At 38.0% G+C, this 14,378-nt stretch overlaps 1 protein-coding gene across 2 annotated transcripts in view; it reads right to left on the reverse strand.

Annotated features, from left to right (window-relative positions):
* Window positions 1-13,211, reverse strand: part of LOC115222160 (dynein heavy chain 1, axonemal-like) — a 298,343-nt gene extending 285,132 nt beyond the window's left edge. For both annotated transcript variants that reach the window (XM_036511126.1, XM_029792301.2), the window contains exons 1-3: window positions 12,959-13,211; window positions 2,727-2,939; window positions 382-457 (exon numbers count right to left, since the gene is read on the reverse strand). In XM_036511126.1, coding sequence (XP_036367019.1) covers window positions 382-457; window positions 2,727-2,918 — 268 coding nt within the window. In that variant the 5' untranslated portion in view covers window positions 2,919-2,939; window positions 12,959-13,211. The remainder of the gene's footprint in view (window positions 1-381; window positions 458-2,726; window positions 2,940-12,958) is intronic.
* Window positions 13,212-14,378: the final 1,167 nt, after the last annotated feature.

The raw sequence follows: 14,378 nt of genomic DNA on the forward strand, positions 1-14,378 counted from the left end.
TGTCAAAGGATTTCTTTGTCTTATCATTATTTGGATTATAGTTTGCTCTTCACCACACAACAGTTTTCTCATTGCAGAACTAGGATTTTCTGCACTGGAAGAATTTCAGTATTAGCCTGGAATCCAACAGTGTTGATAGCCTAGAACTCAGGTTTAGTGCTTCTTTGGAAATGCCTTACCTTTACGCCCTACCATGACCTAAGATGTGTGTGTGTGTGTATGCATGTATATATACACATGCACACACACACACACACGGTGGCTTAACCTACTGTGTGTGTGCCAAACTGACAGGTAAAATCAGCTGAAATGAATCTATAATATTGTATAGGACAAATATTAATACATATGTATTTAGAATACATTTAAAAATGGCTTTACCTTGTGGTGAGTATTTCACTTTTTGAATATTCCATAGAGTATTCTGTCTGATATTTTGTGGTTCAACAATTACAGGCTGTAATGAAGTGAAATATGAATGAGTCTTCTGGCAGAACTTTTAAAGAATAAATTAAATATACTACAATTTAAATTCATGAAGAAATGCATATTTACAAATTTATCAATAAGATCTATGTGTATAAATGTTTGATTGCAAAAGCATGTGCACTTTTGTATGAGCATACATATACCCTCTATATACACATGTGTCTGCATGTATGTGTTTGTTTCTGTTTCTCCTTGCTGAGTATGTGTGTCAGCATTTTGTATATGCATGTGTGTGTGTATGTGTCTTTATTAATGCATATACAAAGGTGTGTCTGTTGTGTGTGCACAATAGTGTCCTTCTGGTTGACTACAAAGATGAAGTTTATACTGGTATAAATATGAAGTCAAGTGAGACAGACTGACAGTTAATTATCTTTCACTACTTGTCATCAACATTTTAATCATCATTATCATCAACATTTGTGTCAAGCTTTATCTTCACCATTGTTGTTAACTTCAATGGTTTTTTCTTAACTCTTACTTTGTGCATTATTGAAATTCAGAACTTTTGAAGATTTCTGATTATGAAATAAACTGAGATATAGTACAAAACTGAAAGCAAGAACACAAGTTGCGAAAAGTGAATGTAGACACAGTAGGAGTCTCCAAAGTACAAATTCATCAGGTAAGTTATCATATCTAGTTTGTAAGGAAGTAACTTGATACCATCCCTGAGGATGTGAGATAGTAAAGACTGATAATTTTCAGAAATATATAGGTTCTGTTATTTAACTAGCTTCATTGTGAAAATAGACCTATAAATTATAAGTTAAAGAAGTAGATTAGATGGAAACGTAGAAATTCCTAGCTTCAACAAAATGGTTAACTTCATGAAGTAGAGGGTGAAAGATCGAGGGCTTGCAGCAAATAGACAGAAATGAGGTATTGTTTCTCATGAGTGACACACAAGAGGTACTCATATCATTCATCTGTAGAAACCAAGCCAAAATAGACTGGAGCATGATACAGCTCTCTGGCTTACCAATACCAGTCAAACTGGCTAATCTATGCTTGCATGGAAAATGGACACTAAATGATGATAATGCAATGTAAACGGCAAGGCATTTTATGTTATCTAAGACTGTATCAAGCACTTACAAAGGTTATTTGTATAATAGGGATGAATGAAACATTAACATACAACGGTATGGATTTGAGAACTTAAATTCTCAGTTTATATTATCATTAGTAATTAATGTTACAAGATGAAGCATATTTTTAATGCTGTGTCATCAGCTCCATGAGTAATGCTAGCAATATTAGAGAAATTCTCAATTATGTTAGATAATTAACTGAGAAAGTAATTAGATATTTCAGTAAAAAAAGTGTTTTAAAATTAATTTATTGTTAACATATCTTAAAGCATGCTTGAAAAGCAACATTTTTTTATTACACAATTTTTTAGAAGACATTGTTAACTGAATTTAGCCCCCGTTTATTTATATTTGTGATCAAAGTGTGACAAAAAGCAACATTTATTTGAGCAGGATTTAAAATCAAAACTGCAAAGCATTGCACTCAGCACAACAAAGCATCAAGTCCAATGGCTTGCTTTCTTGGTCATTTTCACGAGGGAACCTGTGGAAGAGGCAGACCCAGGAACACCTGGGACAAGGTGGTGAAGCACGACCTTCGAAATTTAGGTCTCACCAAGGAAATGACTAGAGACCGAGACCTTTGGAAATATGCTGTGCATGAGAAGACCCGGTAGGACAAGTGAGACCATAACCTGTGGCCTCTACATGGGATGTAGCCAGTCCACTTATGCATACCTTTCCTTCTTGGGACACAAAACTCTACTTGTGAAGATCTGTTGAGGCAAGTGAAAATCCAAATCAAAATCGAAATCAATCAACATCAATGGAAATTGCAGCTGTGATACCAGTGCCAGTGGTACGTAAGAGAACCATCCGAACGTGGCCATTGCCAGCGCCGCCCCGACTGGCCTCATGCCGGTAGCACATAAAAAGCACCATCTGATTGTGGCTGTTTGCCAGCCTCGTCTGGCACCTGTGCGGGTGGCACGTAAAAAGCACCCACTACACTCACGGAGTGGTTGGTGTTAGGGAGAGCATCCAGCCGTAGAAACATTGCCAGATCAGACTGGGCCTGGTGCAGCCTTCTGGCTTCCCAGACCCCAGTTGAACCGTCCAACCCATGCTAGCATGGAAAGCGGATGCTAAATGATGATGATGATGATAAATATAATGAAAATCCATATTTATAAAGACAATAACCAATGATTTGTTTGAATCTTTTGCAATAATCTCAGAATAATATCCTTGTTCCTTCAAATCTGTTGGCTGCTCTTGTTCTTTCTTCTGTTTTTTCAGATTTGTTATTGAATTCGTTTGACTGGCCAAAGACCGACGTCGACTCATAGATATACTTGCTAAGCTTTTAATTGGTGCCAATAAATTGGGGTCCATTTTTACTTGATTTTTAAAAATCTGAAATAAAAAATGTTTATATAAATTTTATAAAATAAAACAATTTTTAATTTGCATTTTATAATATTTCATTGGAAAAGGATAGGATAAATGTCTATCTTATACAGAATATGCCTACATATCAATCATAGCATATTTAAGTCAAATCAGTCTGTTCCTTCCACAAAAACTGGAAGAATAAAGCATAGAAATCAATGAATTCATTCACCATCTCATTCTGACTTTTCTATCACTTACTGTTTGAAGAAAATTAGTTTCAATGAGCATCACTTCTTTCTAATTTGAATGAATTTGGTAGTTTAAACTCAGCCAGATCTCAAGCAGTTTCATCGGCCCTATGATCTGGTAACAAACACTAGTTGAATGAGATTTTTTTTTCAAAGTCCTGAGTCGGAATCTCACTGATTGATCCAGTTTAATTCTTGCTTCTTTTATTACTTCATCTTCCCTCAGTTTCATGTTGATAATCTCAAAGTCTGAGATGTCTGTTACCTTTCAGTACATCCAACTGCTGTCAAAATGGCTCAAAAACCAATATATAAAGCAACAGAATCAAAGCAAAACTCTTAATGGATTGGATGTCTGATACTAAATTGTTTGACAACACCACACTCTACAGGCTGCTCTTCAAAGTTAAACCGAAAAACTGCACCTATAATACCTCCATATTTACTGGAAGTCTTACAAAGAAGAAACTGAAAGACTCTTCATGGCTTGAACTGAAAACCATCAAAAATCATTAATTAGAGGAGAAACAGCTAAGTCAGGAATAGTTAAGCATTTGGTTTAAATTGGATTTGGTACTTACATATCTACAATATCCTACCAATACCTGATACTTTAATAGTTGTTTTACATCACTGTGATCCCAATGTTATTACGTGCTGAGATGTGCATAGAATCTATTGAATCATATAATTAGATATCACTAGAGAATGCCATACAATAGAGACTTCTTGCTTCATCATTTTTATGCCAAAATATTTCCTGACGAAAATTATGTCATATGAAAGTTTTGAATGTGAACTTTTTTCTCATATAGTTTTAATTAAATTCTGACAATTACAGGTCATGTCAGTGTTCCTCAAACACATTTATAAAGTTTGTCCATTTTTTTTTTTTAACTGTTAAATGGTAGCCCTCATTCTAGCTCAATGTGCTTGAGTGCCATAACTGTCATGAAGAAGAAGGCTTACACTATATCTTGATATAAAAACCGATGGGGATAGGTCAGAAAATTGTGGTGAAATATAAAAGTTAAATTTTCAATGTTAATTTTCACTTAGAAAAGGACATGTCTTCTTCAAGATTTTCTCATGAATTCAATGTGGTTAATGATAATTCTGGCCATGATATGATGGAAAAGCCATAAAGTAAGTAACGAGGTTGGTATACTGACCCTATTTGCCAAACAATATATTCGCACACGGTGAGAGGACAAACGGAACACAAATCCAAGGCTTCAAGTTTTGAGCCAGAATATCAAGAAATGGATGAACTAATTACTAAGAAAATTATATTACTACAAAAAATGCACTAAATTGAGTTTAATATGTCTCATAGAGCCCATAATTAGCACAAAATCATAGTATTTAGAATGTTGTTTATTCCTGCTCCTTGTTTTAACATGACGAGAGCTACTAGATAAATCTAGAGGATAATCTTGTAAATGTAAATTTCATTTTGAGAAATACTGGTCAAATTCTAGCAATAAAAATGAATATAATTTTGTAGACTATTAGAGTTAAATGTTTTTCTTTTTCCCCCCAAATTTGAATACAATTTGTGCATTCAATTTGGACTTTTTTCTGTCTTCTACTAACAAGTTTGCTGTAAGTTAATGCAACTGCCTTTAATTTAATTTTTAATGCTTATAGCAAGGAATTAATTTCATTTCCACATTCTGTTTATTTTTTAATCTAGGTCTCCATGCAAATCTGAGAAAGGTATAAGGCAGTTGTGAGATGTGCTAGAAACAATAGCTAAATCTCCCTTGAATCACACATCTTTTTGCTTGAAAATATTTAAGTTTTTTTCTACCTAAAAGGCTTCACCAATAATTTTTAAGTGTGTAGTGCAAAAAAAAAAAAATGGTCAAAATCGGTCTAGGTGTGGGTGGGAGTGTAGCGATGTATCATAAATCTGCCAAATTTTTTTTTCATAAAAATCTGACTCCCATCCTTTTGAAGACCATGATTAAAAAATAATTGGAAAAAGCCCAATCAAAATGGAGAAAATTCAATTTATTTGGCTGTTCTGATAAAAAATTCTACCATCTATGGCCATTTTATAAAGTCCATATAAATTTTATTGAAATGTTGTCATGTTCCAAAATCTCAGGATTTATTTAGTTCAATACTAACTAAAAATGTGCCAAAACTCAAGTTCTAGTGGCCTGTAGATTTAGCTATGTCTGAAAACACTGCAAAATCAAGTGTTTGTTACACATAACAAAATATCCTTTACATAAATATTTAAAATATACTTTTTTAACTTCTTCTATAAGCACAAGGCCTGGAATTCTTGCGGAGAGGGATAACTGACATCATTAACCCTAGTACTTGACTGGTACTTATTTTATCAACCCAAAAGAATGAAAGGTAAAGTGAACTTAAATGGAATTTGAAGCACAATCTCAGTCAATGAGTCATTGGACAGCAAAATCTTTTCCAGAATCCACAAGGCCAGTCAAGAACATGTGTGGTGTTATGAGCCAGGCTGTGTTGTAGGGTAGGATCAGAGGTGAGGGAGTAGGCATGTCCTGTTGGAAGTGGGGCCTGTGGATCCCACCGGAAGTGCCGTGGTGTTGTGGCATTCAGTGAAGCACAAGGGTCAGTCGGTGGTGAACAGCACATCAAAGCAGACGTGTAAGACGGTACAGCAATGGATAGTGCACGTGGACGTGAAGTGAACCTTGGAGATTGAGACAGCACATAGATGTTGAAAGTGAACCTTTTTCTGGACCGACAGGTAAGACTACCATAATTCTCTCTTTGCTTCCATTTTTTTTCTTCTTTTACATCACAAGCTAGTTTGGCTCAAACGGAAAAAAAAAAAAATGATGGGTATGGTCCATGTTTCAAATGAGACGGTTAGTACATTTTGTGGCAAGGGAGATGTGACTACTTGGCTGCCAAAAATTAAGTTGGTAGCAAGACTCTAAGATATAGATGATCTAGCAAGTTTTATACCACTGTACCTTGATGGATTGGCGTTATACCTGGAAATGGAGGAGAAGGACCAGTTGAGCACAGAAAAAATAGAAGGCCGACTGATGGAGGCTTTCACAGAAGGGCCATTTATGGCATATAGTCGACTGGGGAAAGTGAACTGGATGGGCGAATAGGTTGCCAAAGAAATCAGGAGATTGGCTAGACTAGTAGAATATAGAGATGGCGCGTTAGAACAAACCGTAAAATTAGCCTTTGTGACAAGATTTCCTGACAATGTGTTGGTCAAGCTGCAAAAGCTGCCGAACATTCACTCAATGGCAATAGGAGTGGTAATATCTCGGGCCAGAGCCATTGTCTTGTGTTGCAGGACAACACCTCATCAAGAGGCAAGCTGAAGGAGTGAGGTGGAGTGATAATGTGGGTGAGAAGACAACTGCCATGATGCAAGAAATCTTGGAGAGGGTGACTGCAGAGGACCCAGTAAGAGGGAACTAGTATGTACCCAAATTGAAGAAGGGGATCATGTAGTGTGATGTCAGCAGCATAGCGACGGGAGTTGTCCTGGAAATTAGATGTGTCATGGTGGAGGATGCGGCCTGGCTTAGGAAGAAGGACGACTGCAACCACATCAATGTGGCGGAGCTGAATGTCATGCTGAAAGGGCTGAACCTGGCGCTGAGGTGGGGGCTGTGTACAATCGAGATCCGGACCGATTCAGCCACTGTACTTAGGTGGGTGGGATCAGTGATCACAGGCGAGCGGAGGGTGCAAATCAAAGGGTTGGAGAGATACTAATAAAACACCACCTGGAAATTCTGGGCGAGCTAGCTGCCGAGTTTGACCTGAGGCTGAGTGTGATTTTTGTGCCCTCAGAGAGGAATAGAGTAGATGTCCTGACCAGAGCAAAGTAAGCCTGGTTGCAGATGCCAGAGGATCTGGAGCAAGGAGTGGATGCAGTGTGCCGACTGAGTGACTCGGAGCTGAGGAGATTGCATACCATGCATCACATGGGGGTGGACAGGACCCTGTTCCTAGCTAGGAAAGTTGACTCTGATGTGACCAGGCAGAGTATACAAAGAGTAGTTGGGAGCTGCTACAGGTGCCAGTCCATTGACCCCGCACTGGGTGTGCATGAGGCAGGAAGCATTCCAATGGAATACAACTGGAAATGACTGGCAGTGGATGTGGTGCACTAACGACAGGGGACATACCTCTTGATGGTCAGCTGCAGAATGGGGCGATTAGCCATATGGAGGGAGATGAATACAGGGACTGGGGAGGAAATCACAAGAATACTGAATGAGGTATTCCTACAATGAGGCCCTGTGGATGAGCTGCTTGTGGACAATGGCATTGCGTTTCACTTGGAGGTGCTGGGGAAATGCTCGACAAGTGGCATGTCAGCCGTTTCTTCAGGTTGGCATACTGGTCAAGTGGCAAGGGGGCTGTGGAGAGGCATCATCGTACCATCAAGACCATAGCAGAGAGGGGCCACATCTCACTGGCTGAGATTGTTTTTTGGTATATGTCGCCAAGAATGGGACAGGCTGAGGAGTCATTGCCACACAAGGCAATATTCAAGTACGAGTGGAGGCATCCATGTACTGCATTGCTGCATCCCACAGAAGAAAAGGAGCATACCTTTGTGCAGGTCAGAGAAGTCTGGGTTAAGCTCCCAAATGCATGGTGCACATCACAATGGGAAAAGGGGACAATAACCTCTGTGAATTCGAGGAATAATGCATCCATAGATGGCATTCCAAGACATGTTTTCGATGTGTGCACAATCATCACTGTGATGGAGGATGGGGCCAACAGTAATGGACAAGAGGACAAAGCTGACAGCAACATGCCAGGAACTGAGATTAGTTCTGAAGTCCCACAGCAGTCACAGAGGGAGCGGTACCCTCTTCACTGGTTGGCTGATTACGAGACAAGTTAAGGTGTGTGATTGGAGTTGAGAAGAGGGTATGCGCAGGTTGATTGAATGATCTTCAGATCGGGGGAAGGCATGTGGTGTTATGAGCCAGGCTGCATTGTAGGGAAGGATTGGAAGTGAAGGAGTAGGCATGTCCTATTGGAAGTTGGGCCTGTGGATCCCACCAGAAGAGCCACAGTGGACATGCAGCATTCAGTGAAGCACAATGGTTAGTCAGTGATGAACAGCACATCAGAGCCGACGTGTGAGACAGTACAGCAACGGATAGCGCACGTGGATGTGAAGTGAACCTTGGAGATCGAGACAGCATGTGGATGTTGAATGTGACTCTTTTTCCAGACCGACAGGTAAGATTACCATAATTCTCTCTTTGCTTCCATCTTTTTTCTTCTTTTATATCACAACAACACAACTTGGAAGACTGAAAGTGAAAGTCCTCCAGCAGAAAGACAGACTGTCAACAAAAATTACAGTCTACAAGGCAGTAGTCATCTCTATACTACTCTATGTATGTCAAACATGGACCCTATACTGTTGGCACAAATATCAAACAGCTGGAACAGCTTCACACAAGAGCTATATGCAGGATCATAGGCATTTGTTGGTAGGGCAGTGTTTCAAACCAAGAAGTGCTGGACTGAGCTTGTTCAATAAGCATTAAGTCAAGGTTCAGTTACATTGGACTGACCATGTCATCAGAATGACTGACAACTGTTGTAGGGTGAGCTCACACAGGGCTGAAGCAAATAAAGAAGGCCTAAACTGAGGTACAAAGACACTCTGAAAAGCAACCTCAAATGGAGTAGCATTAGTCCACGCAAATTCAAAACTTGCCACAGTCAGATCAGTGTGGTCTCTCACCCCATGAGCAGCAGCTGCCTTTAAAGAGGACTGGTGACAGCATCTTGGTGCTGCAATAGAAAGATGCCACAAGGCAACATCCACCTCAGTCCAATCAATATACTATCGCTGTGACATCTGTGGATGCCTGTATGCTTCCAGCTTTCGACTGTAAAGTAATATACACACTTGTCACTGAGAACAGATTTTGTTATCATCAGACCCCAATGGACAACCAATATATATATATATATATATATATATATATATATATATATTCCATTTTGGGATTTGGTTTGCAAGATTCTTTATGTGAGTTCGTGTGTTGAAGCATATTCTGTTGTCTGGAGGGAGTCATTCTCTTGTAGTGCCTTATAATTTAACACAATCATTGATAAAATTTCCACTTATTTCCTTCTTTATTTTTCAAAAATTTTTATCGCAGCTTACAACCTTTCCAGTAGTTGTTGACTGTTATCCACATAGTGTTCTTTCTTCTTGTTTGTGCGCATGTGTATGGGTCAGTGTGTGTGGTTGCACCTTAAACCTGCATGTATATTTTTTTGTTAAACTTTATTATGTGGTTCTTACACTGGCCCCTATTGCATGTGCAATCATTTCTTTCACCTGATTGTTGTTCTCAGGGTCTTGGGTGGGTATGGTCCAGCCATTCCAGCACTCTGTGGTGCTTTTCTTCATTGGTGAAGTGATGGTAGGTGGTCTTCCCCTCTGTGGCCTGGTGGGGTAGAACCTACTGATGTCATGGTCATCTAAATAGTAACTGTCATAGCGTAGTCTAAGGAGGAGGCCCAGTTCCCTCATGTTGACTTCACGGAACTCTACTTCACTCTCACAGATTACCTCAATGCATTTCCCCACAGCAAAATCTATGTCTATAGACGAGTAGAGTGAAATCACATCCATACTACCCACGACACAATCTGTGAGGTCGTTGGAATGGTTGCAAGTACTGATTTTACTGAGATCTTCCATGCTCAAACACACACCTGGAGACATTGCTATGAGAGGCCATAACACCTGTGAGAGGAAGTAGGACAGTCTAAAGTTGGAGATATTCGCTCCACAAACTGATCTGGTTGGGGGCCCCATGGCAGGGTTTATGGTCTTTGTGTAACTTGTGTAGTGCAGGAACATCATTGTTGGATGCTTGGAAATTGTGTGCCATCCTTTTTATAGGTTGGAGTATGTTGCACCACATTGCCATGTGTGCATTGAGGAGTTTTTCCACTCTTTCATGTTCCTGTGGTGCAACTTCTCCCATGCTTCTAATGTGTTGTTGCATGGTCTGGACATAGTTCTGTGGGGCTATCTATTGACAGTATGCCAGACTTGTCCGTAGGAAGGCACACCAATTCCTTGTTCCAAGCTATAGATATAGGGTAAAAAATTATTAATTTATAATTAATAAATTTCACCAAGTAGTTTCGATATGGAAAGGAACCATATTCGGTAAAAACTTATACAAGAAGTTTTATATATATATATATATATATATATATATATATATATATATATATATATACATACATACACACACATATAGATATAAATAGTAGAGAAATATATGCATATATACATACATATATGTACATACCTACACATATATATAGACATGCATATATGGGTACAGGACTTTTGTTCGAACAACAAAAAAAACAGAGAAACGAGACATACAACATAAAGAATATTCCCCTTCTTCAGTTGTCCGTTTCACCAACTCTACATTCCAAAGGCAAGGACAAGACGCGACTTCATTGAAATAGTCCTTCTCGCAAAGCAAATTAAATAAAATTTGGAATTTTTTGCGGATGGTGAAAGTAGTTAAAAGAACAGGACAATGAGAACAAAACAGTAAAAACAAACACCCATATATGCATGTATATATACATATATATGTAGGTATGTACATATATGTATATATATGTGTGTGTATATATATATATATATATATATTATATTATTATATGATCAAACGCCACACATCCTTTTCTAAGTAAGTTTTATACATATATATACATACACACATACATACAGATACACACACACACACACACAAAAAAAACATGTATAGATGTAATTGAAAGTGATCTCTTTCTGGACTACATTAAGTCCTTTAAAGTATATGTGGTAACCATCTGCAAGACTAGAGTTTGTAACCAGGATGCAGCACCTGCTCTTCTAACACTTCTTTTAGTCAATCCAAAGTAGGAAGGTGCAATGCTGCTTAAAAAAGCTATGCATCTCAAGGAAGGATGAACTTAGTAGTGAATGGGAATGAAAATAGTATGCTTAGGGTTTTGGGTTAGTGTATGCTAGTGGTCCCGAAGTGGGAGGTACTAACACCCTAGTGGTGATAAAATGATTGAGGGGCAGGATGACAACGATAGCAGTGCCACACATGCATCCTCAAATAATGATTAAAAATATTGATTTCTGAAATTTGATTGAAATAATTACATCAAATGAACTCTTGAAGAATGAAAGACCAATTTTTTGTTTTTAATTTTATTAATTGCAACAAGGGATCTAGTTAAATTCATTCACAGAATCAGCATTTTTTTAAAAGGAAGTAAAAAATCTGAATATCAGTTATATTGAAGCAGTTTTCCACTCTTATTTCCATGAAACTATTATCTGATGGAGAAAAAATTTTAACATAAAAGTTAAAGATGTTTAAAATTTAAAAAAACTGTATTTTTAGCCAATAGTGAGACAGAAATTTTCTGCATTGTAACAGGGTCGACTTAGTGGTGTCAACTTTAAGGTTGTACCCTATGGAATTTATAGTTTAGCATCTGTGAAATGACCTATTATCTAATAATGTCAACATGTATCATCTTACTGCTTTTTTTTGTCTCATCATTGATTTCTATAGTGTTTTGTATGTTTTTATTACTTTTTTAACAATTCGTTATACCAATATATTTGTCTGCATGTGTTTACTTTATGCGTATCAGCCAGCTATGTTAATATAATGTGTAACCATAAGACTGCAAGTTGACAGAATCATTAGCACACAAGGCAGAGTGCTTTACATTCTGAGTTCAAATTCCACACAAGTTGCCTTTGCCTTTCAAGGTTGATCATCCTAGAAAAAGATGAAGATCCATTTCCTTAAATTTTTGTTTACTTATACACATCAGCAAATGAGCCAATGAGGTAATCTTTGTGGTTGTTCAATTTGCTAGAAATAACAGCCAAATCTCCTTCACACTATGCTCTAACATTTCAAAAATGAAGGACACATTAAATAATGTCCTACATCTTCAATAAAAATATAGAATTGCTCATTCTGGCCTGACCTGGGTTTGAACTGAAAGGCATTCGCTGCAACGAATGTAAACACAGAAAAACTTAAAGAAATGTATGTAAAATATTAAGATAATTGACGAAAAATATCTACAGTAAAATTCTAATTGATAAATATGAACTTTTATAAAAACAAACCCCACGGGTGAAGTGAAACACATAGCGTGCGGTTGTCATGGTAACAAGATGTTAATGCCTAGCTGTCTGTTGATTGGCTAAAATTACCCAAATTTTTCCAACTTTATTTCGAAATAATAGATTCTTTAATTTACGAGATAAAGTAATTAGTTGATCGTAATAAAAAATCAGAGTTGTATCGATTCACCAAAATTAAAGAGGTATGATTTTGTGAATCAATTTAACTAGATCCGCAACAAGAAACAACAGAATATTAAGAAAGCGAAGGGAATAGGCTACGAGGGGTTTAACCTAGGAAGAGTGAAATCTTCTTGGAATCACACCGTATCTGAAGACAAGACAGTACTTGAAACTCTCCACACACGTTTCTACTATCTTGGTTCGAGCAGAGAACTGGCAGTGGTGAAAAACAGAACCGTCTGAGCGATATTTGATGGTTATGGCGGATACGTTGTTGATCTGCGCATAACTGGAGTTAACAACCGATTACTATCAATAAATACGATTCTCAGAGATAAATGAAATTTGGAAATTTATCCCTGAACAAAAATAAATTAAATACAGTGAAAATAATAAAATAATGCTTTCAGCCACTTTACCTTTATCTCGCAATTTCGCTAATTAGCGGAGATGCATTTTCATAACGAGTGTCAACAAACACCGCGTCGTCGGTCACCATAGCAACTTGTAAGGGAGACAACTCGATGTGAACGTTATCAAATATGGAGTCGTTCAACAAACTGCTTATCTTGGCAAAAGTAACATACTATATCGTTTACTAGCAGTATCGCCCGGCGTTGCTCGGGTTTGTTTCGACCCTTTAAAATTGGAATTTTTGGAAAGTAAAAATTTTGCATTATGTAGCTTGTTATTCTCTTTAAGTGAACATTTTTCTGGTTGAAATATACCAAAAAATGGCGACACAGCAGTCAAAAATTGTAAAAAAAAAAAAAGGGATTTTCATAGAAAAAAAAGTACCTTTTTGATGTAAATAATTTTTGGTCTTAACACGGTCCGATTTGAATTTTTTCTTCAAGGAAAGGAAGAGCAAGCCCTCTATCATATTCTCAATTTTGGTCAACTTGCACTGCAGGGTCTCGGAGGAGATAGTGTAAGTTGAAGGCTACCAAGCCTGCCATACACAGACAACTTCAGCTTTATATATAGAGATATATAGTGTATATATATATAATAATAATAATAATAATGAAATTATTGTATACAGTGCTCAGGTGCACCACAACTTGTCAGAAAGTGCATATAAAGTACATGCAGTAATGTAAAAATGTTTGGAAAGCGAACAATGCATGAGTCAGATACATGCTTGTGTGTGTATGGAGGGGGGAACATCAGGTGTAGTGTTGGCGAATTTCAGAAAGCATGGAAGTTTTGAAGGATGCAGTGCTCCGACAACTAACAACTGATGCCGGCAGTTTGTTCCACGCTTCAGCAACTCTCAGCGTGAAAAAATGTTTCCTGAAGTCATGGGAGCTGTGCTGTTTTCTGACTTTGTAAATATGTCCACGGGTGTTAGATGGGTGGAGTTTGAAAAGGTGCTCAGAGTTATTGGTTGTAAGATGGTTAATAATTTTATTGGTGTCTGCCAAGTCAGCTGCCAGACGTCGGAGTTTCAATGTGTCCATGCCCGGGGAAGTAAGGCGTTCAGGATATGGCAAATGCCTGATGGAGGGTATTCTTTTGGTTGCACGTCGCTGAACAGCTTCCAGACGATTGATATCCTGGGCAAGATAGGGGTTCCAGACCGGTGATGCAAATTCCAGGTGAGGTCTTACCATAGCTATATAAAGCCGCAGATAGATAGCCGGAGAGCGGCTCACAAAGGATTTGGTGAGTGATGCCAAGACACCCTCAGCCTTCTTGACAATTTTAGCGATGTGTTTTGTCCAACGCAAATCACTGTCGACAATAACACCCAGGTCACGTTCACGTGAAGACTTTTTGAGACTAGTGTTGTGGAGGGAGTATATATATATATATACACGGTCAACACACACATTG

The sequence above is a fragment of the Octopus sinensis genome, linkage group LG19 (assembly GCF_006345805.1).
Source record: "Octopus sinensis linkage group LG19, ASM634580v1, whole genome shotgun sequence".
NCBI classification, from domain to species: Eukaryota; Metazoa; Mollusca; class Cephalopoda; order Octopoda; family Octopodidae; genus Octopus; species Octopus sinensis.